Below are 27,695 nucleotides of genomic sequence, written 5' to 3'. Positions count from 1 at the left end.
AAGAGTTAAAGTGCGATATATTTAGTATTTTATTGTTGTTTGCATAAGGTAGACTATGATTGTTTGTATATTTATACCCTGTATTGAGCTCTGGGAAGTCGGGGAGGGGGAGGGGGAGGGGAGGGAGGTGTTCGGGAGGGTTGGGGAGAGGGGAGGGTGTTGGGAGGGGTTTTGTCTTTTTAAAAAATGTATTGTAAAACTTTTCAATAAAAAAAAGGCTGAGCACCAAAGAATTGAGGCCTTTGAACTGTGGTGCTGGAGAAGACTCCTGCGAGTCCCTTGGATTGCAAGGAGATCAAACCAGTCAGTCCTAGAGGAATCAACCCTGACTGCTCTCTAGAAGACCAGATCCTGAAGCTAAAACTCAAATACTTTGTCCACCTAATGAGAAGGAAGGGGTCACTGGAGGAAGCCTAATGCTGGGAAAGATTGAGGGCAATAGAAGAAGGGGACGACAGAGAATGAGGTGGCTGGATGGAGCCACTGAAGCAGTAGGCATGAGCTTAAATGGACTCCAGAAGATGGTAGAGGACAGGAAGGCCTGGAGGAACATTGTTGATAGGGTCACGATGGGTCAGACATAACTTCGCAGCTAACAACAACAATAATTAAAGGAGACATACAAATAAGAGCCTTGGTGGAGCAGTGGGCTAATGCCTCCTTAAGTAACACCAGCTGCCTGCAATTAGTGCAGGTTCGAGTCCCACCAGGCTCAAGGTTGACTCAGCCTTCCATCCTTCCGAGGTAGGTAAAATGAGGACCCAGATTGTTGGGGGCAATAAGCTGACTTTGTAATAATGCCGCTTGGGGTGTGTGTGTGAAAGCCCTAATAAGCAGGCATATACATAGAATGAAGGCTACTGCTAAGCTTGTAAGCCGCCCTGAGTCTTCGGAGAAGGGCGGGATATAAATGGAATTAAAATAAATAAATAAATAAATAAATAAATAAATAAATAAATAAATAAATAAATAAATAAATAATAAAAGAAGTGTGATTTGAGCAGCTTTTTTATTTTGGATGAATAAAAGAAAGGTCTTCAAATTTGTGTAATAGTTTCTGAGAGAAAGAAAATGATAAGTTTAATGTATTGGGCTTTTTACTTGAACTGTTTCCACGTGTCTTTGTATGCTGTCTGAGATTGCTTAATCAGGGAGTCTGTGTAACGGTTGCAGGCTGCCCAGACATGCAGTCTCCAGGACAACCATTGGTTGGTTCTGGGGTGAGAATAGGTTCCTTCAAACCTATTGGCCGCCACCTTGTGGCAAGCTGTATAAATAGCTGCATAGAAGTCTTGGCTACTAGTTCAGTTGCTGTTATCCAATAAAGCAATGTTCCTGTTTGAACTCTCTTGTCTCGCCTCCTGCTTGCAAGAAACCCAATACGCAACACTGGCAATGAAGGTGAGATCCTGCTTCTTCAAAAGAGCTGAAAGTCACTAGGGGTGAGGCTAGCAAGCACCTAGTGGGGAATGCGTTCCCACCCCTCAGTCAGCCTAGCACGCAACGCTAGCGACCACCAGCCCTGTGTATCAATCCCAGGGCCTACGAAGAAGCAGGACAAGACAACGAGAGGCCCAAGCCACAAAGACTTCCCGAAGATGGCAAAAGTCGGAAAGCTTGAAGAGTTTGATGTTACCCAGAGAGATGGGCATCCTACATCTCGAGGGTAAAAAACTACACCAACCAAGTTGCCAAAGATGGCCTGAAGCCCACAACACTTGTTTGTGTCTGCAGGACTGCAACCTAAGATATCATGGAGAACTTGGTCACACCAGCGCAGCTAGAGTCCGTTACTTATGCAGACCTGAAGAAGCGGCTCGGCAACCATTTCCAGCCCAAATTGTCAATGATAACATGGAGACATGCCTTTGAACAACAAGTTCAAGTACCCAGAGAGACAGCAATGGAATTCATCATAGCATTGAGAAAAGCTTCATGCCTGTGCCAATTTTCGGACTTAGAAGAAAGGCTGCAAGACTGACTCATCTGTGGACTTTGGAGCAGAGAGCTACAACAGAAACTCTTTGCAAAAGAGACTCTCTCGCTCCAGGAAGCTTTGAAAGAAACCATGGCGGACGAAGCCACCGGCAGAGCTGTGAAGGCCATGCAGCCCGCCAAAAGCACTCAGCATGAGGAAGCCATCCACCACAAGGACACTGAACTTCTAGAAGACGTTGACTTCGACCATGAAGTTGACAAGGTCCAACGGCACCACGACAAGGAACCGAAGACTCCTTACAAAGCAGTTCCTTTCCTTCTGTGTCCGGGCTGTGGCAGCCGCCAACGCATGGACTACAGTTTCTGGACAGTCACGTGTCGGGCCTGTGGAAAGACCAGCCACATCGCATCAGTCTGCAGAGGTCACCAGAAGAACTGCCATTCAGACATTCCAATCAGGAGAGGTACCGGAGCACCGGGGCAGCTTAGTGTAGGGTTTTGCTCCAGCCGTCGGAGCGTTTGCCACATGGGAGCTCACTGCCCCCTTAAGCCCAGCTGCAACTTCAAGTCGAGCTGCAAGGTGTTCCTTGCAGGATGGAACTGGACACTGGTTCAACTGTTTCCATCATTTCCCTCGAAACCTTCCATTTCATCTGCAATCACAGCAAGAGGCAGGCCAAGCTTAGGCATCTGATATCATCCTGACTGACTTCCAAAACTCCCAAGTTGCCATCAAAGGCGAGGCCACCTTGGCTATCAAGTTCAAGGGGTTTTTGGGGGCCCTGGATGTGATTGTGGTGGAGGGCCAGAGAACGAGCTTAATAGCAGCAAACTTAGTGTCAGTATGTGAGGAGTTCACGGACGTTTTTGACACTAGCCTGGGAGAGTAGAAGGGCCCTCTGATAGCCTTTAAACTTGATCCTGCCATAATGCCTATTAGGATCAAACCCCACAGAGTGCCATTTGCACTTAAACATAAAATTTATGCAGAACTGGACAAGATGGTTAACCAGGGTGTACTACAGCCTGTAGACAGGGGTGAATGGGAAACCCCAATTGTCACGCCACTTAAGGCCAATGGGGAGGTCAGAATTTGTGCTGATTACACTGATTTGTGCTGATTTGTGCATCATAATTAGGGCACTTAAGCAGCATGCGTATGTTGTGATTCAGGGTCAGCCTGTGGGTTAGGCAGTTGGGTCGGACGACTCAGAGGAGGAGGAGGGCGGTGTTGAAGAGCTTGCTGAGAGGATTGGACAGCTTGATGAGAGCCCCCAGCCAGGCCCCTCTCATCTGGTCACAACGCAGACCCAGCTGTGTGAGCCTGACAGCGTGGATGTAGATGACCCACAGCTGGCCCTGTTCAAGGACGCCCGACGCAGGAGGCAGTCAATCAGGAGTAAACAGAGGAAGGCAATGGGGAACCTCGGAAGGAGGCAGAGAGAGGCCACGCCCTGAACTGTATTTAAGGGGAATGTGTGGGAGGGCTGGTTTGCTGAAGGCAACCGCTTGGATAGTTCCTGTTTCTTAAAGCTCCTGTTTCTTGGTTCGTGTCTTGTTCCATTTGTTTTTGTAGCAATAAATTTGGCAGGCGTAATTCCAGCCTCTTGCCTTCTTGTAAAAGGGGTTGTCCCTGCCTTTTCTGCAGGGCCAGTAGCAGGCTGGTACAGAACAGTGTACCTGGTGCCAGTCGTTAGCCACATCTTGGCATCACTGTAAGGGGGTATGGTATCTGCAAAATTAGATTTGGCATAGGCCTATCAGCAGTTACTTGTGGATGAGGCCACAGTGGCTGCACAAACCATTGTTACACATAGGGGAGATTTTAAAGTCAAACACCTCCAATTCGGGGTTAGCGTAGCCCCTGGGATTTTTCAAGGAGTCATGGAGTATACACTCAAGGGCATTCTGGGGGTTTGCCCCTATTTTGATGATGTGCTTATTGCCATTGAGTCCACTGAGGTGCTTGCAAGGAATCTCAAAACCGTCCTTCAACAGTTCCACGAAGCAGGCCTTAAACTCAAAAGAAATAAATGTAATATTGGGGTTCCTTCTACTGAGTTCCTGGGATTCCGTATTGATGGTGAAGACATCCACCCTTCCAAGTCCAAGCTGAAGGCCATTCAGCTGGCACCTAGCCCCAGGTCAAAAGGAGAGCTTCAGGCATTCCTGGGTCTCCTTAATTTTTACCATGCATTCCTTCCTAACAAGCCCGCAGTGGCAGAGCTGTTACACCGGCTCTTAGACAAAAACACCCCATGGAAGTGGACCAAGGTTCACAAAAACATCTTTAAGGCAGTAAAATCACTACTGTCCTCCAATTCAGTGCTCACTCACTTTAAAGAGTCATTGCCTGTATGCATTGTGTGTGGCGCATCCCCTTATGGGGTGGGGGCTGTCCTAAGCCATTTGTCAAGTGATGGGACTCAAATCCCCATTTCCTATTATTCAAGGACATTGTCCTCAGCTGAGCGCAATTATGCTCAAATTGACAAGGAGGCCTTGGCCATTGTGAAGAAATTCCATGATTACTTGCATAGCAGGGAATTCACGGTCTTCACTGACCACAAGCCACTGTTGGGGTTATTTACTACTGATAGGCAGACGCCTCAAATTCTGTCCCCAAGGATGCTAAGATGGTCCATTTTTATGTCAGCCTACAGCTACAGGCTGATTCACAAACCTGGCAAAGACATGGCCTTAGCAGGTTGCCATTGCCACAGATAGAGCCAGATGCAGCTCCAGTAGCTCGCATTTTGTCAATTCAGGATTTGCCTGAGTTCCCCCTTCATGCTGGGGATGTGGCTGCACAAATTGCTGCAGACAAGGTAGAGTATTGTCTTGGATTCACACAGGGTGGCTTGAAAATAATCCTGGACCTGAGTTCCAGAGCTACTTCACACCTAGACATGAGCTTTTAGCTCACAAGGGTTGCATTTTATGGGGGAGCAGGGTTATTGTCCCCAGGTCATTAAGAAACCATGTACTTCAATCTCTGCATGAGGGACATCTGGGCATAGTCTGGATGAAGGCATTGGCACAAAGCTACCAATGGTGGCCAGGGTTAGATAAGGCTATAGAGGCCCAAGTACATGGGTCTTACACGTGTCAACAGTCCAGATCAGAAATGCCAGATGCTCCTGTCCACAAATGGGAGCAAACGCAAACACTGTTGTCAAGGATTCACATCGACTTCGCTGGGTCCTTTTAGGGACAACTATTCTTGATAGTGGTCGACAGCCACTCTAAATTGCTGGAAGTAATTCCAATTTCAACCATGACTACTGCTAGGACCATCCAGGTGCTTAGAAAGCTGTTTGCCACACATGGGCTACCGGACGTTGTAGTAGCGGACAATGGGGCCCAGTTCACAGCGGCAGAGTTTCAAGCCTTCTTGAGGACTAACCTCATAAGGCATGCAACATCGGCCCCCTTTCACCCCTCAACTAATGGGCAGGCCGAACATATGGTGTGTGCACTACAAAGGAGTCACTCAAGCGCATAGTGACTGGAGATTGGCACCATAGGCTGGCTGATTTCTTGCTTTGCCAGCACACTACACCTTGCACAGCAACAGGCAAGAGCCCAACAGAGCTTCGCTGGGGAAGAAGGCTCATCACAAAGCTGGACAGGTTGCATCCATACTGGGTGGCAGCAGACACCTCTCACCCAAAGCCTCCGAGGGGGTTGCAAGTGGGTGATGGGGTGTGGGCCCGGAACTATGGGCATGGGAACTTGTGGGTGCCGGGTAAAATTGTCAAAAACTTGGGCCCTCTCTCATATGAAGTGGCTCTGGATGGGGGGGACAAGTCGTTCGCCACCATATTGATCAGCTCACAACGGGTCCAATCCTAGAGCCAGAAACTGGCAGCCAAGCAGGGCAGTTCACATGCTCTGAGGACTCCACCAGTCAGTAGAATGGGGAGGTGGTTGTAGATGGGCGAAGCCCGGGAGTGCTACATGGGTCGCCTGATGGGGAAAGTCAACCCAATCAAGACAGGTGCTGTGCTATCTTTGCTTCTTCATTGGACTTTGGTCTGGGATGACCTGGAATGGCCAGCCAAAGGGACTCAAGTCAATCTGACTCTCATGAACTCTTGAGTCCTGATCTACCCAGCCCAGTGGGTAAGCTGGTAGACTGGGAATTGCCTGGATCCCCCAGGCCAGGGGTCAGCAACCTGAAACAGTGAAAGAGCCACTCGGAACCGGTTCCCTCCCAAAAGGAAAAACTGGGAGCCACAAAAAATGTGTGTGCATGTGCATACATGCGTGCATGCGCAGAACAGGGTTTGACTGAAGAGTGGAGGCAAGGCGAGATATGCACCTACCCTGCATATTTGAATTGATTGGTTGAACTTTTTTAGTCCCACTTTTTTTTTGGACTGCACATGGCAGAGTACTGGGAGCCGCAGGAGACGGCTGAAAGAGCTGCGTGCGGCTCCAGAGCCGCGGGTTGCAGACCTGTGCCCCAGGCGATCTGCAAGGTTGCGCAGACCACCACCGTATTTACAAAACTTTATTCTCAAATAATTTTAATAATGTATGTACATTCTAGGAGGCAGGGGTGTAATGTATTAGGCCTTTTACTTGAACTGTTTTCATGTTTCTTTGAATGCTACTTGAGATGGCTTAATTAGGGTGTCTGTGAAAAGGTCACTGGCTGCTCAGACATGCAGTCTCCAGGATCATCATTGATTGGCTCTGGGATGGAAATAGGTTCCTTTAAACCTATTGGCCGCCGCCTAGTGGCCAACCATAGAAGTAGCTGTGTAGAAGCCTCTGTTCTCAGTTCTGTTCCTGTTACTACAATAAAGCAATGTTCCTGTTTGAACCCTCTCGTCTCGCCTCCTGCTTCCAAGAAACCCACTACACAACAGTGGCCAAATCAATTACAGGTGAAAAAGTCCTTTTGGCCATCATTACAATGTGGGCTCATCTAAACATTGAATGTGACTGTAGGAGATACAGGTGATGTTATCTTGGGACACATATATTCGCCTTCATTCACCAAAAATATTGCCCCATGATGGACCATTTCGCCCAGTTAAAGGTCATGACAACATTGTACTTGTTCATGATCTTTATACTGAATTCAGGGCTGTGACAACCCAGTGAAAGAAAAAGAAACAGGGTTCAATGACCAAAAGTTAATTAATTACTCTTTCACATGCTTAAAATGAGTTATTTAGCCCTCGTTGTCCACAATCCAAATATAAGAGTGTTGATAAGTATCTCTTCTATACTAATAGAGGGGAAAGAATAATTTGAGCTGAATATAGACAAGAAGGTATGTAAAGGTTAGAGAAAGTGAAGAATTTAGATGTGATTGGGGATTCAGTTGGTCTCCTTCTTTCAATCTTCTCTCCTTTAAACAACTTTTTGGATTTTTGAAGAGGAAAACAAGTCAGGAGAAGATGGAGCTGACATGGGCAGGAGTTCTACTTCTTCTCTATATACTTTTTACCGTTTTATCATCTTTCCAAATGTACAAGAAAAAAGGGCAGCTGCCCCCTGGACCTACTCCATGGCCTATTCTGGGGAACCTCTTGCAGCAAGATGTACTACCTCTCGTTAAAACCTATAAAAAGGTAAGATTAGGTAACTATTGTACTTCTTTGCTTTTTCAGGTGATTATTTTGAAAGATATATCCACATTTCCCTAGTTTAAGGAGTATGATTTTCCTCTATAAGAGTCCAATTTTGTTAGGGGCTTTTGTGCATCTTCAGTAGGAATTTTAATTTAAAATCACAGTTACAGTCTGATAAACACACAATGGAGGTTAAAAAGTTCATTAAAATATGTGGTTACAAGAAAAACTTGCTATCATATGTTTTCCAGTACCAAATTACTTGCAGAAATCTATTATACAGTCAAAATTGTGATTATCTCATTCCCATCATCTCACCACCCAGGAGATACATGCAATTTATCCAATCATATTGATGTACCCTGTAGATATTAAGAATGATAAAAGCTTAGATTTAATAATGGTGAATAAGAACTATTTCAAGCATGCTTTAGAATAATTTCACCCAAAAATGCTTTATCGTTTAATTAACTGGGTTTTCATCTAATTTTACCTTTAGCTTATGAAGGAGTATGGACCTATATTTACTGTCTGGATTGGATCAAAACCAATGATTGCTCTTTGTGGGTATGAGGTGGTAAAAGATGCTTTGATAAATCAAGCAGAAGAATTTGGTGGGCGAGCTCATATGACCTTTCACAGATGAATGACCCAAAATAAAGGTTGATTTTGTTTTATTTCCTTATTTGTTTTTGTTCTTTTTAATTTTCTATAAGTAATTTTAAATTATTTTAATGCTCTTAATATTATTGATAGTTATGAAAGTTTCACTTGAAATGAAGTTTTGTAAAGAGGTTGATCTGTCATGCTTTTTGAATAGGAACACCTTTTTTCACCATTTCACTTTCACTGATCACTTCTGAAATCTGTTCTGGTTGTTCCTTACATGCAAAAAAAAAAGTAACCTCATCTATAAACTTTGGGAAGGCAGACCAGATACTTTTCAAAGAGAATACTTTGGGAATTTGGACTTTGAATAAACAGGATAGAAAGAATATTGCAAGAATATAGTTTTGATATTGGACAAGATATCTGAGAATATTGTGGACAGCCAAGAATAAGAAACAAATACCTCATTGAGCAAATCAGCTCAGTGTTTCCACTCAAAGCATAACTGACCAGACTAAAATTATCATTCTTGGGTTGTGGTTCAAAAATCTAGCTCTCTAGAGAAGGCTATAATGGTGAGAAAGATAAAAAAAAGAGGATGGCCATCTGCAACATCAATGAACTTGGTTAAAATGATGATAAATGTACCCTTACAAGTCCTGAAGAATTAGGTTAGGGATAGATTGTGTTGGAGGAAATCTAAAGATAGCTAAGAGTTGAGAGTAACTTGTTAGCACACAATCAAACAAGCTAGTACATAAGTAATTGGAAGTGATTTATTTTTATCAGTAAAAGCTCTACAGCAAGTAATAATAATAAAATAAAATCCACAACTCAAAACAACTCCAATTTTCTTCTGCTTACTGAAAACGGCATCTCAGTATTGAGTTCCATGTCTAGTGTATGGATTTCTTTCTATCTATAACACATGTATAGAAACTTACGACATGGTTTTCACAGCCTCATTCATTCTTCTCTTAATATGACAGCAGTCAAGAATGGAAAGATGGAAACTGTGAAGTTTGCTTCCCTGGTATTTCAAACATCAAGCCTTGTTTACTTTAAATGTGAGGAAGGAAAATTCTCTGATGCATAATTTATTGCAGTGCAGTAGCCTCTTTCAACTATGATTGAAACAAAGATTTGAAAAAGGAAAGTGCCTGAAATATTGTATCTAAACATGTTCTTCCACAAAAGCTGAGAATTGACCAACATCATGATCCTTTTGGTGTCTTTTGTTTCAGGGTTTGGTACAAATGGTGAGAAGAAATGGAGGGAGCTGCGACGGTTCACACTGTCTACCTTGCGAGATTTTGGGATGGGGAAGAAAAGAATGTCTGAGCGGGTTCAGGAGGAAGCCCTTTGTCTGGTGGAGGAAATAGCTGCCAAAAAAGGTCCTCTAAAGAAACTGACACCTATTCTCCAACACAAGAATCATATCAGGAAGACTATTATCTTTTAAAATATGAAACTGGAAAGGGTTTGTTGTATTATGTGAAGTTGCAGGAAAATTCTAAACTGAAACTCAGCTTCTCTGTGCTTAAGTACACAAAATAAAGAAAAACGTGTGTGTGTGTGTGTGTGTGTGTGTGTGTGTGTGTGTGTGTAAACTAAATGAGGTAAGGAATATATGGATAAGAATCAACTGCATGAGTGATGGAGATCTGTGCGGTGACATGGATTTGAATTATGGCTATTGTAGGAGATGACCAGGCTGACCCCAAGGCAGGGATCAAACAAATAATCAGTCATGAGTCCCTTCATGCCCACAAGTGATCTATGCCCAGCCTACCTTGAATCCTTCTACTCTTATCTCCTGATAATTTCCTTTGACCATTAGTAGTTTGGATTCTTGTAGAGAGCTTAAGCTTACAATAAATCTTTATACCCATTTGAAATGCCTGGATCATTTGAACATGATTATATATCAGGCAAATTCAACAGCCAGCAAAATAGGTTATGGATGAATGACATAGATAATCTAAGGCTAGAAAGGAAACATGGATAACATCTTGCTTTTATAGGTATGACGAGAGAATAGGCAGTTTGCATGAGGGTGGAGATCTGAAAGTCACTGTGGATCTGGACTGAATCGTCATAAATAGCATTCCTCTAAGATTTGTGCTTCTTTTGAATATAATCATTAATGAACAAATCTCTGGAATCAGAAGGGAAAAGAAATGGAAAGAAAAGAATAGGATTATTTTTTAATAAAGAAAGAATATATAGAGAAAAAAGAAATTAGAAGGTGGAGGGAGAGACAGTCGGGAGAGTTAAAACTGGAAGTAGAAACTTCTAAGGGAAGGGACAGGGAGGAAAAAAACCCCACCATGAACAGAAAATGGCAGAGAAAGGAGTGAGAGAACAATTATTGACAGAAGACAGCAAGATTTTGAAGAAACTCTAGTGGTAATAAGGTTTATGTTTTCATTTAATTATGTATAGGCTCTTCTATTTAATATTAAATAGAATCTTTGAATTACTTCTTTGACCAAAATCATTTTTTGTTGCAGTTCTGTGGTGAGAATTGTGGAAGGGAAGATCCCATTCTTTGATTCCTCCCATAAATGTCTGTGGCCTTTGTTGCAGGGCAGCCTTTTGACCCAAGAAGAAATTTTGGAAGTGCTGTTTCTAATGTGATCTGTGCAGTTGTCTTTGGCAATCGATTTGATTACAAAGATAAAATCTTCATAGAGAATCAACAAATTGTGGAGTCTCACATAAGAATTCGGACTAGTTTCCTTGGACTGGTATGTTTTTCCTCTCTGATGCTCTTCCTACCATAAACACTCATTTTTACTAGTGGTTCTCTCTGTGTGTTCGAATATACAAATAAGGGATGTGAAGATTACTGTAGACGTGATGAGCTACTAAGCTGGAGAAGTCAAATCTAGACATCCAGCAAGACTGAGCCATCAAAATATAAATTGGTTTTCAGCAAACCTTTTTTCTGGCTGGGCTTATTTCCCATGGGATCATTTCATTCTCTTATAACTGCTTTGGTCTCTGACCTGCTTATTTCTAGGACTTGCCCATTTCTTAACTAGTCAGGGAGGGTCAAACATGGAATTTCACTGGAGGGGTTGATTCCTCCTAATTGTAATGTTTCACTCAATTTTTTCATCTCTTGACTGAAAAGTTAACTTTAGTTCTCAAGCGTATTTCCATGTTTTTCTAACAAATTACAATAGCATTACCCCCCAAGCCATTAGGTTTGTGATATAAGAGGAATATCAACATTATGATCAAACTGAAAGGTATATTATTATAATATTTTTTAAAAGTACAATGTTACATATTTAACTATAAATAATATTAGCAGTACTAATCATCATATCAAATTATGCACAGGTGCCTCTCTTCTAATCATGGTATTTTTAGACATTTCCCCTATTCTTATGTCCTTCTTTCCTCCCTGCTTCAAGAACTATCACCATTTTCATCATTATTCCTTCATGGGATAGCTGGGGTGAGGCTAGAAAAATGGTGGGCAAGTCCCTTGACAGAATATATCCTGTGTGGAAATCAGCCTAGGTGAGGAAAGATCTGGGGAAAAGACTTCAAAAATACTCCATTTTAACCAACTTATTATAAATAAAAATTCCTACCATGCAGTAGTTCCCAAGACACTGTATTTACTCAACACTAAAATTAAAGATAGCTTACTGAAATTCTTGTGGAACTTGTCTTCTTGGTCTTGGCACCCAGCTGAGGTTTGATAATTAGCAATGTCCAAGTAAAAGCTACTCTCTGAATATTTGGGGCACTAAGCCTTCACCATTATGGTCTAAAAACATACTGTATACTGATTAATGTCAACTCTGCACAGGTGTACAATACTTTTCCAAAAACAATGGGATACTTTTTTGGACGACATATCAAGTCTTTTGGTGAGATTGAAAAAGTCTGTGATTATATCCGTGAGAAGGTGGAATTGCACAAGGAGACACTGGATCCCCAGAACCCACGTGACTATATTGATTACTTCCTTCATAGAATGGAAAAAGTAGGCATAGATACCATTTCTGCATAACTGTCTGAATATCTCCAATATGTATCTAAGATGAAACTAGTTCACCTCGTATGAAAGAATATTTTTATTTTTATTTTTTTATTTTAATTCCATTTATATCCCGCCCTTCTCCGAAGACTCAGGGCGGCTTACAAGCTTAGCAGTAGCCTTCATTCTATGTATATGCCTGCTTATTAGGGCTTTCACACACACCCCAATATGTATCTAAGATGAAACTAGTTCACCTCGTATGAAAGAATATGAAAATATTTATTCCCCCTTCTTTAATTTCTTACTTTAATTTGCCATTTATTAACATGTACTACTATGCCCAACATAATTAAAATAAATAAGTATAGACATTTGCTTTACATGCTAATTTACATATACACTCTTAATAGGTGATATAAAGATAATCATTCATCTTCTAGAAGCAATTTCTATTAGAATTAGTCTCTCAGATATAACATTCAAGCTCCTATGCTCAGATCTAATCCTGTTTTCCCACCATACAGCTTAACAGTTGCTTTTGTCCAGCTCTAAATAACAACCTTAGTCAAAGGTTGACACTTTAATTCTGGTAATTTCTTGTGGTAAATATTTGATAGGTACATCAGACAGACAAGTTGTTTCCTCTTTGCATCAAATGGTGATTGCATAAATGCTTTACAATTGAAAAATTGTCCTATGTATTCTAAAGTTAGTCAGGTCTAATTAAGTTTCCTTTAACTGAGAGACACTATGAAGAGTTTCATGAATTACTTTAAATCAACCCCATTTTCATCCTTCTGTTTCCCTTTCTATTTTCTTTTCAGGAGCAGAACTCATCTGAGAGAATCTACACTCCTGAAGAGCTTGTGATTACTGTGTTTGGTCTCTTTACTGCTGGGACAATAACCACAAGCCGTGCTTTGCTCTCCAGCATCCTAGCAATGGCTAAATTGCAACACATTCAAGGTACAGAAATAACCACAAATATATAAAGATGTCAACTCTTTAGGGCAGGGCTCTTCAAACTTGGCCCTTTTATGACTTGTGGACTTCAACTCCCAGAATTCCTCAGCCAGGCATGCTGGCTGAGGAATGGAATTGAAGTCCACAAGTCATAAAAGGGCCAAGTTTGAAGAGCCCTGCTTTAGGGCTTCCAGTATTAATCCTGGGAAAAATAAAGTAAGGATGCTGTTGAGTAAAGTAAACTCATTGCAGCTGCATTTCTGCAGTTTTCCTGGGAAGTTTTGGGAAGTGTTTGCCAAGATCTTACAGAATGTTTTGGTTTTTTTATTTCCCAGTTAAACTAACAAGCCCTTGGAACACCCGGGCTTCCATCAAATCTTGAGATTACATGAAGAGAATTCTAGTAAAATAATATCCACTAGATCAAGGGTTCCTAATCCTGACTCCTTGGACTAGTATTGTTGGGAACCAGGCCGTGCAAGTAGGTTGTGAGTGCTTGAGGCTTCATTTGAGCAAGTGTGGGAGTTAAGCTACACATGCAGAACCAAACCCTCCCTCCTGCCATACACATACATAAACACACACACACATTTGCAAATATTAAGTGATTTAAATAAGCACCACTGATTTTTATTCCATTTTTTGCCCAGTCTAGTTTGCAAAATACTTCTTAAAGGCAGGCTGAGACAAGAATAAGTATATTGTATCACCTTTTCCTACACCTTGTTCTATGTTGATTTCCACTTTAAGATCATTAAGACAAATTATTGCCATTGTTTTTCATATATTGATTGTAGTAATTTATGTAAGAAGTATCTATGCCTTGGTTGAGCAATGCCCTAATTATTGACTGCTGGAATTCTGAGTTGCAGTCAATGAAATTGTAGTCAATGAAAGCCATGCACAGAGGCATGGTGTATTTGCTATACCTTTCATTGACTTGATGATCAACTTGGATGTGATCCATTGTGCTGTAACCACTTCTGAATCCTGCATGCTGCGCATCACTTAATGTGCTCAATATTCTTTTTGCTATTATCTTGGTGAAAACCTTGTCAATGAGTGAAAGAAGGCTTATTGGGCAAGTTCTTTAAATCATCTTGGGCCCTTTTCCTGTGTATAAGAATCACTTCAGCATTTTTCCATGCATCGGTTATTTTTTCTTTTCTGAGGCATCTCACGTATAGTTTTGCTAATATTTTGTGTAAACTGTGATCACCAGCTTTCATAATTTCAACCGTAACATAGTCTTCTTGCACTAGAAAAATTGAAATGGTCTCCACTGAGAAATGACTTTGAGGAGGAGCCATTTTCCTGACTGGAAGTGGCTTCTCTGAATGTGCTTTGGAAAACATGTTTCTATTCAAGTGGTAGCTGGCTGTGGGTGCTCAGTACAATACAATAAAAGGTTGTCAATCTCATCTCAATATGTTTTTTCTCACAGCTAAGGTGCAGCAAGAGATTGATGAGGTAGTGGGTACAAATCACACTCCAAGCATGGAAGACCGGTTGAAGATGCCTTTCACAAATGCTGTGATCTATGAGGTTCAACGTATTCAGACTGGGAGCCTTGAAAGTCTTCCACGGGCAACAACTTGTGATGTAAAATTCCATGGTTACAACATTCCCAAGGTGTGGCAGTAATAATTACTGGTAAAGATATTCTGCAGAAGAAAAAAATAGATGACTGTATATAGTCAAAGATCCTTCATATTCAAGACAGTTTGAATAAGTATGTATTAAGCCCTAAATGGCATGGGTCCGGGTTACTTACGGGAGCACCTGCTGCCGGCATCAACTTCCCTTCATCCAGTGCGCTCCCACAGAGAGGGCCTCCGTAGGGTGCCGTCGGTCAAAGAGTGTCGACTGGCGGCCCCCAGGGGGAGGGTGTTGTCTGTGGGTGCGCCAGACCTTTGGAACCGTTTACCAGTGGAGCTTCGGATGGCTCCCGACCTTCGCTCCTTCCGACGTGACCTAAAAACATATTTATTTGAACAAGCCGGCCTGGTCTGATGGGTTTAGGGGTATTTTAACGCTATTGTATTAATTTATTGAATTGGCCGTTGTATTTAATATTTTTTAATTTTTATATATTGTATTTTATTGTATTGCCCTGTACACCGCCCTGAGTCCTTCGGGAGAAGGGGGGTATAACAATTAAATAAAATAAATAAATAAATAAATAATATGCATTATTTATGGCATTGTGAATAGCCTAGAGTCACTTTGGATACCGACATGGGAAGTATACAAATTTAATAAATTAATTAATTAAACCAAATCTCTCTCCCTTCATTCCATTTCAGAATGTTTTCAGATTGCTCCCTGCTGCGCTATTTTATTTGACACAAGTGAGGCTCTTTATTCTCTGGATGAAGTAGCACCAATTAATGTCATTTTTTTGTTTACGTCCTTATTCTAGAACATGGCTGTTGTGCCAGTCCTCTGCTCAGTACACTGTGATCTTCTCCATTGGGAGACTCCAGAGAAGTTCAACCCAGATCATTTTTTGAATGAAAAGGGCCAGTTCAGGAAAAGAGATGCTTTCATGCCATTCTCAGCAGGTATAGTCCTCTGGGACAGATAGTATTACCAATTCACATGCTTGCCTGATCCATTTTATTCTTTGATCAGCTTTGAATAAGCTTTGTTTTCTTGTTTGCTATTTCAGGTATGAGGGCCTGTCCAGGAGAGGCTCTGGCTAGGACGGAGCTCTTCCTGTTCTTCACCACTTTGCTCCAGAAGTTCACCTTCTATTTGGTTGAGGACTCCAAAGACACAGATGTAATGTCTTCTTTTAAGGACTTCCAAAATAAGAATCAATACCCCCTCATACGAGCCGTTAAACGTTCAGTGGACACTTGTGTTCAATAATTAAGACAAGGAAAGAAGCCAAGATCATGATGAGTGACAAGTCCTTTCTCTTTCTTTCTTTCTTTCTTTCTTTCTTTCTTTCTTTCTTTCTTTCTTTCTTTCTTTCTTTCTTTCTTTCTTTCTTTCTTTCTTTCTTTCTTTCTCCTTCCTTCCTTCCTTCCTTCCTTCCTTCCTTCCTTCCTTCCTTCCTTCCTTCCTTCCTTCCTTCCTTCCTTCTTACATTCCTTCCTTCCTACATTCCTACATTCCCCCCTCCTGTCCCTCCATTTTCATCTTCCCACTTTTCTTCCTTCCTGGCACATATTCTATCCTACAAATTGTTCCTTTTAAAGCCTAGGAACTGGACTGGCTGACCTATGATAATAAATACTCAAGTAAAGCATGTGGAATAGTTATTACTTTTAAAAGCAATCTTGAAACTGATGTGGAATTCGAATACAGTGATTGAAGAATACTTTTTTTATGGGAAATAAATACTATTACTTCTTTTCTGATAACATTTTATGGGGAAATTAAGAAGAACCTCTTATGGCAGTTGTCATCTGCAAGTTATTGCAGATTTGGAGGCTGGTGGTGCCAACTGGATGTGAAGTCCCTTGGTTGAATTTGGGCTCTAGGCTAGGGAACCATTTTGATTGCTGCTGCTATATTTCCTGTTGATCAGCATCATGTCTGCTTGAGCTTCTGGATCTGTTGTTGAGTTGACAATAGAGACCCTGAGGCTGTTGGTTCATGGGTATTTCAACTTCACATCTGGTAGCCTTGAGTCTAAGGTAGTCCAGGAGTTTATGGCCATCATGGCAACCATGGACTTGTCCCAAATCATACAACTAATGTATACCAGGGACCACACACTAATTTTTATTTTGCGGCAGTTGTGACGTATTGTGATGTTTTGGAGAACATCACATTCATTCCATTGCCATGGTGAAATCATTCTCTAGATACTTTCTGGTTTGCTAGGTGTTATCCCACCTCATAGGGAGACAGGGTCTTTAAATCAGCCCATCCAAGGTACCTGATGGACTTTTTGGGTGTCAAAGGAAGTTTGGGTTTTTCACTGAGATTTGGTGGGCCATCTGGCTGAGGCCTTACTTGGAAAAAAGCTCCATAATGTTCTATAAAATTCCAACTTTGCAAGAACTCCTCCCCAAGCTGGACACTTTGGCTGACCTGCAGTAGTGTGAGTTGCTAGGTGCCACCACAGAGTGCATTTAGAAAAGGTCCTGAGGGTAGGGCCTGTGGCCTATGACAGGAGGCAGGTGGTTCATTCCCAGCTGTGCAGTTATGGTCAATCAACTCTAGCAAGAGACATGCCAGTTATCACCCTAAATCCTTCTACTCACAAAGGAGTCCCTCCCTTCAAAAAAAGGTTTGTGAGTTGATTAATAAGTCTTGACAACTGTCAAGACTAATCACGGTTGTCATAGTTTGATCTGAGAGGGGAGGGGTGTTATGTACTGGGCTTGTGGTGATACACCACATGCGTTGCTGGAGCAGCTAATGGCTCTCCAGCAACCCAGACTAGCTGTCTCCTGTCCTGCAAGTGGCTAGCCCCAGGCAGCAAGAGTGGGTTCAAACCTATTGGCTGCCACCTAGGGGCTAGACTATATATTGTGGCTGGTTGCTGGAATTACTTCCAGCCATTTTGAGTGACTATCCACTACTATCAGGAAGAGTTGCCCTTGAAAAGGCCCAGCATAGTCTATGTGAATCCTAGACCAGGGAGTGTGCGTTTCCTCCCACCTGTGAACTGGGGCCTGTGGCATTTCAGGCCTAGATTGCTGGCAAATATAACAACCATGGACTTGACTCTCAATGGCCTTATCAAGGCCAGGCCACCATAGGTAGCTTCTAGCTAAGGCTTTCATTCTGACAATGCCTGGATGGCCTTCATGTAAGGAGTGTAAGACCCTGTCTCTTAGGGAAGTAGGAATTATGACTCTATTCCCCCATAAAATGCACCCTTTATGTGCAGACAACTCATGTCTCCTGACAAAAAGAACTTTAAAATTCAGAGCCTGGACTTTTTTCCAACCAGCCCGTGTATACCCATGACAACACTCTACTAAGTATTTTATCTGTGGCAGTTTCAGCAGCAATATCCCCTGCATGGAGGGGAAACTCAGGTATGTCCTGTATGGATAGTATTCTAGCAGCAGGAGCTGGATCTAGATCCATTGGTGGCAGTGGTAGTCTGCTGAGGCCATCAGCATGGCCCATTTCTTTCCCTGGTTTGTGAATTAGTTTAAAATTGTATGCAGACAGAAAAATAGACCATCTCAACATTCTTGGAGATAGTATGTGGGAGGTTTGTTTGTCTGTTGTGAACAGTCCCAACAGAGGTTTGTGGTCAGTGTAGACAGTGAAAACCCTGCCATATAAGTAATCATGAATTTTTTAAATTCCAGCAACTATGGCCAGGGCCTCTGTGTCAATCTGGGCATAGTTGTGCTCAGCAGAGGACAAGGTCCTTGAGTAATATGCAATAGGAACCTGTTTCCCATTTTTCTCTATCTGCCCCCACCCCATAGGGAGATGCATCACATGCAAGACATACAGGTTTAGACTCTATGTAATGAGTTACAGTGGATTTTTCAGACAGTAGTGCTTTCAAGTCCTGGAAACATTTTTCATGTAAATTAGCCCATTTCCAAGGAGCTTTTTTGTCAAGTAGCCTGTGGAGGGGCTCTGCTATTGCTGCCTTATGCGGTAGGAATGTATGATAAAAATTTAGGAGGCCCAAAAATGCTTGAAGCTCTCTTTTTGATTTTGGCCTAGGAGCCATCTTAATGGCCTTCACTTTAGAATCAGTGGGGTGAATGCCGTTAGCATCAATTTGGAACCCCAAGAATTCTGTTGATGAAACCCCAATACTACACTTGTTCTTTTTTAATTTGAGGCCTGCTTCATGAAACCTCTGCAAAACAGCCCTGAGCCTTCTGGCCAACCTTCTGGGGATTCCCCTGCAATAAGAACATCATCAAAATAAGGGCAGACACCCTGGATGTATTTTCCATAATCCCTTGGAAAATACCCAGTGCAACCCTGACTCCAAACTGTAAGCATTTAACTTTGAACGCCCCTCTGTGAGTCATGATCGTTTGAGCCGTGGCTGTGGCCTCATCAACCAGCAATTGCTGATAGGCCTGTGCTTAATCAAGTTTAGCAAAAATGGTTCCCCCTTCCAAGGAGGCTAAAATATCGTTGACCACAGGGACCGGGTAAGCATGTTGCTTGAGGGCCTTATTTAATGTGCATTTATAATCAGAGCAAATGCAAACTTCCCCGTTGGCCTTCAGAGGGGTGACAATAGGAGTTTCCCACTCCCCCCCATCAACAGGCTGTAACACACCTTGTTCTACAAGCTTATTGATTTCGGAATCAATTTTGTGTTTTAAGCCAAAGGGGACCCTGCGAGGTTTAACCCTAATTGGAACAACGTTAGGATCTAACTTAAAAGAAATAGGCGGGCCTGTGTATGTCACTAGGGTTGAATCAAAAACATCCGCGTATTCTTCGCACACTAACATGAGGCCTGCATTTTGTGTCCAGTTTATTCCAGTAATCTGAATACCTAAGGCATCAAACCAATCAAGTCCAATAAGACTCATTCTTTGGCCCCCTATTACTATTACATCCAGGTGCCCCCAAAACCCTTTAAATTTTACCGATAATGTGGCTTCACCCTTAACTTTAATGTGAGTGTTTTGAAAATCCATTAAAATGATATCTGAGGGTCTTAGTTTAGCCCACTTGTTACTGCGCCTATACATGAAGTCAAATGTGTCTTGCGAAATGATTAAGACTGCAGAGCCAGAGTCCAATCCATCTTACATGGAATTGCTTGTAGCTCTACCAAGAGCTTAAGTTTGGGTTTGAGGGGGCGTTGAGCTCGGGTGCGCCATACGCTTCTACGGCTTCTGAAGAATCCCACACTAACTGGACCCTGGGCCCCAGTACCTCTCCTAATCTTTTCTTCCGACTAGTGTTTGGGTGGCCAGTCTCTCTGGCAGGCTCTGCAAACCACCGCGATGTGGCCTGTTCTTCCACAAGCTCTACATGTGGCCAAACGAAATCTGCAATTGGCGCGAAGATGGTTGCCTCTGCACCCCTTACATCTTGGTAAGAGTACTGCCTTGTAACCGTCCTCTCGCTGATGGGTGTTGCGGTGTTGTGCAATGGATTGCCTTTGAAGTCTGTTGATTTCGGGTTCTTCATCCACTGACGATCCTCTGGCGCATTTGGTGACCTCAAGATTGACCGATTCTTTGACTTTTGAAGGTTTAGTAGGCTGAACGGTCTGCATTGCACCCCGTCGCATTGCTTCGTCGGCCATCACCTCATCCTGTGCCTTGGAAAACGTTAAGTTGGGTCTAGCAAACAGTCTCTGCTGAAGCGTTCTGTCCCAAAGGCCACAGATGAGCAAGTCTCTTAGTTGTTCTTCTAAGTTTGAGAACTTGCAAAGGCTTGCGGCCTGTCTTAGGCCCGCAATGAACTCCGAAGCTGTCTCCCCGGGTAGCTGCACTCTTTGGTCGAATTTGGATCGCCACGCCATCTCTGACATCTTGGGCTGGAAGTACCCAGTTAGCTTCTTTTTAAGGTCTGCGTATGAGACTGCTTCGATGGGCGTTGGCGTGAAAAGATTCTCTACCAGGTCAAAGGTTGCTGGGCCGCACATGCAAAGCAATGTTGCAGCCTTCAGATCTTCCTACGTAATCTGATTTGCTCTCAGATAGTTTTCTACTTGCGAAAGATGGCCATTCTTCCGGATGCTTCACGTCAAATTCTCTTACTTTGCTGACCTTTGGAATTCTTCCTTCAGATTCCTGAGATCTTCAGATCCTGCTTCTAGGCTCAGGGTATGTGTCTGCTGAGCGCGAGGTCGCTAGTGTGGCTAGCTAGCCAGCCTAGAGGGGGTGGGAAATGCCTCTTCCCTCCAGCATGTGCTGTCGACCCCTCATTGACTTCAGCTCTTAATCAGCGAAGCAAGATCCCACCTTTGTCACCACTGTTAAGTTATGGGCTCTTTGGTGCAGGAAGGAAGACATGAGGCTGAGTACAGGATAACACATACTTTATTCTTGCTAGAACTGTACTGGAACTTGGGCTGCAACCAGCCACAATCTATAGTCTAGCCCCTAGGCGGCAGCCAATAGGTTTGAACCCACTCTTGCCGCCTGGGGCTAGCCAATTGCAGGACAGGAGACAGCTAGTCTGGGTTGCTGGAGAGCCGTTAGCTTCTCCAGCAACACACATGGTGTATCACCACAAGCCCAGTACATAACAACCTGTGTGTTTTACCTTTTATAATCCTAACTGGGTCATGAAAGCAGGGGCCATTCCCTCACTGTTTCTAGGATGGCTTCGCAGGCCACATGAAACCACTTCACAGGCCTGATCTGGTCCCCGGGCCTTGTGTTTGACATGTCTGGTCTATTTGAAACAAGAAAAAAATAAACACATTCTTGTATATCTTTCCAGCTCTGCAAGATCTCATTCTGGGAAATTATTAAGAAATGGGAATTATTAAATACCTTTGCAGCTCAAATAAGGGACAGTCCAGGTCTTGCCCTGGGGTATAGGTGAATTCAAATAGTCCAATTACAGTCTAGGGACCTGCTTTTGGGGACAATACTCTCCACTTGGGAGTTCCATTTGTTGTTGTTGTTAGCTGCGAAGTCGTGTCCGACCCATCGCGACCCTATGGACAACATTCCTCCAGGCCTTCCTGTCCTCTACCATCTTCTGGAGTCCATTTAAGCTCGCGCCTACTGCTTCAGTGACTCCATCCAGCCACCTCATTCTCTGTCGTCCCCTTCTTCTATTGCCTTCAATCTTTCCCAGCATTAGGCTCTTCTCCAATGAGTCCTTCCTTCTCATTAGGTGGCCAAAGTATTTGAGTTTTAGCTTCAGGATCTGGCCTTCTAAAGAGCAGTCAGGATTGATCTCCTCTAGGACTGACCGGTTTGATCGCCTTGCAGTCCAAGGGACTCGCAGGAGTCTTCTCCAGCATCATAGTTCAAAGGCCTCAATTCTTTGGCGCTCAGCCTTTCTTATGGTCCAACTTTCACTGCCATACATTGCAACTGGGAAGACCATAGCCTTGACTATACGCACTTTTGTTGACAGGGTGATGTCTCTGCTTTTTAGTGTGCTGTCTAGATTTGCCATGGCTTTCCTCCCCAGGAGCAAGCGTCTTTTAATTTCTTGGCTACAGTCCCCATCTGCAGTGATCTTGGAGCCCAGGAAAATAAAATCTGTCACTACCTCCATTTCTTCCCCATCTATTTGCCAGGAATTGAGAGGGCCAGATGCCATGATCTTGGTTTTCTTAATGTTAAGTTTCAACCCAAGTTTTGCACTCTCCTTCTTCACCCGCAACAAGAGGCTCTTTAGTTCTTCTTCACTTTCTGCCATTAGAGTGGTATCATCTGCGTATCTTAGGTTGTTGATATTTCTTCCGGCAATCTTAATTCCAACTTTTGATTCATCTAGCCCTGCCTTTCTCATGATGTGCTCTGCATATAAGTTAAATAGGCAGGGCGACAGTATACAGCCTTGCCGGACTCCTTTCCCAATTTTGAACCAATCAGTGGTTCCATGTCCAGTTCTCACTGTTGCTTCTTGACCCGCATATAGATTTCTCAAGAGACAAATAAGATGGTCTGGTACTCCCATCTCTTTAAGAACTTGCCACAGTTTGTTATGATCCACACAATCAAAGGCTTTAGCGTAGTCAATGAAGCAGAAGTAGATGTTTTTCTGGAACTCTCTAGCTTTCTCCATGATCCAGCGTATGTTGGCAATTTGATCTCTAGTTCCTCTGCCTCTTCGAAATCCTGCCTGTACTTCTGGTAGTTCTCGATCCACATACTGCTGAAGTCTAGCTTGTAGGATTTTAAGCATGACTTTGCTAGCATGAGAAATGAGTGCAATGGTGCGATAGTTTGAACATTCTTTGGCACTGCCTTTCTTTGGAATTGGAATGTAAACTGATCTTTTCCAATCCTGTGGCCACTGTTGGGTTTTCCAAATTTGCTGGCAAATTGAGTGTAGCACTTTTACTGCATTGTCTTTTAAGATTTTGAATAGCTCAGCTGGAATACTGTCACCTCCACTAGCTTTGTTGTTGCTCAGCTTTTCTAAGGCCCACTTCACTTCACATTCTAGGATGTCTGGCTCGAGGTCAGTGACCACCTCATTGTGTTTATCTGGGACGTTAAGCTCATTCTTGTATAGTTCTTCTGTGTAATTTTGCCACCTCTTCTTAATCTCTTCTGCCTCTGTTAGGTCCCTGCCATTTTGGTCCTTTATCATGCCCATTTTTGCATTAAACGTTCCCTTCATCTCTCCAATTTTCTTGAAAAGATCTCTGGTCCTCCCTATTCTATTGTTTTCTTCTATTTCTTTGCACTGTTCATTTAAGAAGGCATTCTTATCTCTTCTAGCTATTCTCTGGAATTCTGCATTCAGTTGGGCGTATCTTTCTTTTTCTCCCTTGCCTTTCGCTTCCCTCCTTTCCTCAGCTATTTGCAAAGCTTCCTCAGACAGCCATTTTGCTTTCTTGCATTTCTTTTTCTTTGGGATGGTTTTGGTTGCTACCTGTTGTACAATGTCGCGAACCTCTGTCCATAGTTCTTCAGGCACTCTGTCTATCAGATCTAATTCCTTAAATCTATTTGTCACCTCTACTGTATATTCAACAGGGATATGATTTAATTCATACCTGAGTGGCCTAGTGCTTTTCCCTACTTTCTTCAGTTTAAGCCTAAACTTTGCAAGGAGAAGCTCGTGGTCTGAGCCACAGTCAGCTCCTGGTCTTGTTTTTACTGACTGTATAGAGCTTCTCCATCTTTGGCTGCAGAGCATATAGTCAATCTGATTTCTGTGTTGACCGTCTGGAGATGTCCATGTGTAGAGCCGTCTCTTGGGTTGTTGGAAAAGAGTGTTTGCTATGACCATCGTATTCTCTTGACAAAATTCTATCAGCCTGTGCCCTGCTTCATTTTGTACTCCAAGGCCAAACTTGCCTGTTATTCCAGTTATCTTTTGGCTTCCTACTTTAGCATTCCAATCCCCCATGATGATAAGGACATCATTTTTTGGTGTTAGTTCTATAAGGTGCTGTAGGGCTTCATAGAACCGGTCAATTTCATCCTCTTCAGCACTGGTGGTTGGGGCATAGACTTGGACTACTGTGATATTGCATGGTTTGCCTTGGATTCGAACTGAGATCATTCTGTCATTTTGAGGATTGTATCCCAGTATTGCTTTTCCTACTCTTTTATTGACTATGAAGGCTACTCCATTTCTTCTGAGGGATTCTTGCCCGCAGTAGTATACCTGATGGTCATCTGAATTAAATTCACCCATTCCTGTCCATTTTAGTTCGCTGATGCCTAAGATGTCGATGTTCAGTCTTGTCATCTCTTGTTTGACCACGTCCAGCTTTCCTTGATTCATGGATCTTACATTCCAGGTTCCTATGGAGAAAAAATCTTTACAGCATCGGACTTTCCTTTCACCACCAGACACATCCACAGCTGAGCGTCCTTTCGGCTTTGGCCCAGTCGCTTCATTCTTTCTGGCGCTACTAGTACTAGCCCTCTGCTCTTCCCCAGTAGCATATTGGACACCTTCCGACCTGAGGGGCTCATCTTCCAGCGTCATATCGTTTTGCCTTTTGGTACTGTCCATAGGGTTTTCATGGCAAAGATACTGGAGTGGGTTGCCATTTCCTTCTCCAGTGGATCACGTTTTGTCAGAACTCTCTGATATGACCTGTCCGTCTTGGGTGGCCCTGCACGGCATAGCTCATAGCTTCATTGAATTACGCAAGCCCCTTCGCCACGACAAGGCAGTAATCCATGAAGGGGGGGAGTTCCATGCATTGATACAATTATGCTAACCTCTCCTGATTTGTCTTTTTAGGGCAGTAAAAATCAGCCTAGCAGCTTCATAGCAATAGCAGTAGCATTTAGGCTTTTATATGTCCCATAATGCTTTACAACACTTTCTGGGTGGCTTACAATGTAGAGCATTATTTATATACTGCCCCACCAATCTTGGTCCTCATTTTACTGACCTTGGAAGGATGGAAGATTGATTCAACCTTGAGCCCCATCAGGATCAACTGTAGGCTATAGTGCAATACTGCACTTTAACCACTGCGCCACCAGGGCTCCTTCATCTTACATTGCATGATTACATAATTAATCCTAATAACACTAAAGAACTACCTGTGGTTAAGTTAAATTATTCAATTATGTTTGGATACTTTTTCATCCCTCACATTGTAAATTCACTCTTTTAGTATCTCTTTGAATTTTAGCATTAAACTATTCACCGGCACTTTACCAACAGGGAAAAAGAAATATGTGGAATTATGACAGGTTCTAGTAAGCTGTGGTATATATTTGCTCCACCTGAGATTTTCCTAGACCCTGTAGCAACAGGGCAGAGGCCCAAGCTTGGTGATTTACCAGATTATGAGTTTGCAAATCACCCAAGTCAGTTATAGCTTCAATCAATTGAAGTCTCTTAAATAGCTAATCTGTCTCCTCATTAAAAGAGTGGAACCACTTTGGTTCAAGACAGTCTGAATTTCAATCACCTCACCTAATCTATACAGCAGAAATCTCCAAGTGAGAAAGTCTGAGACCCACATGTGGAAACAAGAACCTGCTTTCCTGCTGGTGAGCACAACTGAGAAAGCTATAAGAACAGACCTGGAAAATGCCCATGGAGATGGGCACTCAGTATCAGAATTGGCAAAACTGGGTATATAGTAGATATACAGTGAGTGATAATAGACCCCTGGCTCGCCCAATATAATGGCTAATGATTGTCTTTTAATTTGGTAGACTTCAATAGGGACCTATCAGGAGAAATGGCAGTCACTTCAGGAAGAGTTCTCCCAGCTACTGAAAGCTAAACAGCACTGGGCTTGGTTAGCCTCCGCTAACCAAACTGCCTGCCTGACTTTCTACTGTGCCTCTTCCTGCTGATTGCCACAGATGCAGAGACCAACCAACATTGCCATTACTTAACAACTGACTGAACTCATACTAGGACTTGTGCTATGTTGGGTTAAAGGAATGGGGGATGGTGAAAAAAAATAGGGTGTTTACCTGTATGTTTGCAATTATTTGTAAATATTAAATGTTTTAATATGTGCAAACAAGATGTTAGTGAATCCCATCAGATTGAACTCCAGGAAATACTTGGCAGAAGACTGTGCCTGCCAGACTGTGAGAGTTGTAACCTGTTGGGATGAATGAATGAACCTTTATTGTCAAGGTACAACCATGTATACATTGAGATTGGCTGAGCCTCCCTTTGTGCCCCCGCACAACTCACAGTGACAACAAACCCACCATCTTGTTACACCATGTGAGCTAACTGCACGGCACACCGGCCTTGCAAGTCAATCATACATAAAATATAAAATTATTTCCTGTTTATTCCATGCATAAAAGCTGTTCTTCAGCCTGTTGGTATGGCTGGCTATAGTCCTGTATATTCTACCCGATGGTAGAAGAGTAAAGAGATACCGACCAGGGTGTGAATCGTTTCTGAGAATTTTTTTCACTCTTCCAAGGCAGCGAGCTCTGGCGATGTCATCCAGTGGTGTCAGGGGACAGCCACAATGTTTTGTGCTGTGCTCACCATCCTCTGTAATACTTTCCTATCCGCGGCTGTCAGGCCAGCATACTAAACCACAATACACTGCGAGAGGACACTCTCTATAGTAGACCGGTAAAAGAAGGTCATTAGCCGTTGTTCTACCCTGTTCTTCAGCAAGACCCTGAGGAAGTGGAGTCTCTGTTGGGCCTTTCTGGCCACCTGGGTTGTATTAGCTTTCCAGGTAAGATCTTCACAGAGGTAGACTCCCAGAAATTTAACTCTCTCCACACAGCCCTCCCCCCAATGTAAAGTGAGGCAGGTTCCTCTCTTTTCCTCTGGAAGTCTAGCACCATCTCTTTTGTCTTGCCGATGTTCAGGTGCACGTTGTTCTCTAAATACCATATGGATAGTTTTTGTACCTCCCCCCTGTATGCTGTTTCATCTCCACCTTGTATAATTGGCCTTGTATTTACTCTTTTCAAATTATTTTTCTCCTGAAAGAATTTCTCACTTAGTTGAACAGAGGACTGCACAGCTGAAACATGCTAGCCAACACTACACCATTTTTTTCTTTGTCTAATAATGCAGATGAATTAATCCCCCTTCCTAAAAATGCTTCCCTTATGATGTTACAAATAGACAAAAGGTATGGTTATAAACCACGGTGTTAAATACTGTAGAAATAAACACTGGAGCAGTGATACTTGACTGTGAAACAATTCAAAATAAATTGAAGGAAAGTAACAGATTTTAGTAGATAAAACAGAGACAGTGGCTAACTTGGATGTGGATCTGCAAATGGATTTTAAAATGTCAGGTTACAAAAATGATATGGCAAACAATGTTACACTGGATTTACTGCCTTATGTAATAATTAAAGGAGACATACAAATAATAAATCAGAAGTGTGATTTGAGCAGCTTTTTTATTTTGGATTAATCAAAGAATGGCCTTCAAATTTATGTAATAGTTTCTGAGAGAAAGAAAATGATAAGAAACCGACATGTATGACGCTTTTTGAAGGGATTAAAGATTAAGCTTCTTAAAAGTAAAGAGAGGAAATAAAAGGGGACTTATTTGGCAAGGTTAAT

The 27,695-nt window shown here is 42.6% G+C and overlaps 2 protein-coding genes across 2 annotated transcripts in view; both read left to right on the top strand.

The window, feature by feature from the left end:
- Positions 1-7,352: 7,352 nt before the first annotated feature.
- LOC308664462 (cytochrome P450 2B4-like) overlaps positions 7,353-27,695 on the top strand; it is a gene marked incomplete at its 5' end in the record, with an annotated part of 29,725 nt that continues 9,382 nt past the window's right edge. Inside the window, 1 exon segment of the mRNA XM_081321703.1 lies at positions 7,353-7,526. Within this exon segment, the coding sequence (XP_081177829.1) occupies positions 7,353-7,526 (174 nt within the window).
- Positions 8,029-16,457, top strand: LOC308661304 (cytochrome P450 2C23-like; the record flags this gene model as incomplete). The annotated part of the gene is made up of 8 exons (XM_081316223.1): positions 8,029-8,140; positions 9,380-9,529; positions 10,725-10,885; positions 11,965-12,141; positions 12,963-13,104; positions 14,546-14,733; positions 15,524-15,665; positions 15,773-16,457. 8 exons carry the CDS (start codon positions 8,029-8,031, stop codon positions 15,973-15,975), a joined length of 1,275 nt encoding a protein of 424 aa, XP_081172349.1. The 3' UTR covers positions 15,976-16,457.

This window comes from Vipera berus (assembly GCF_964194415.1).
Source record: "Vipera berus genome assembly, chromosome: 2".
Taxonomy (NCBI): Eukaryota; Metazoa; Chordata; class Lepidosauria; order Squamata; family Viperidae; genus Vipera; species Vipera berus.
The sequence above is the reverse complement of the archived record's forward strand: the minus strand, read 5'-3'. Positions and strand labels throughout refer to the sequence as shown.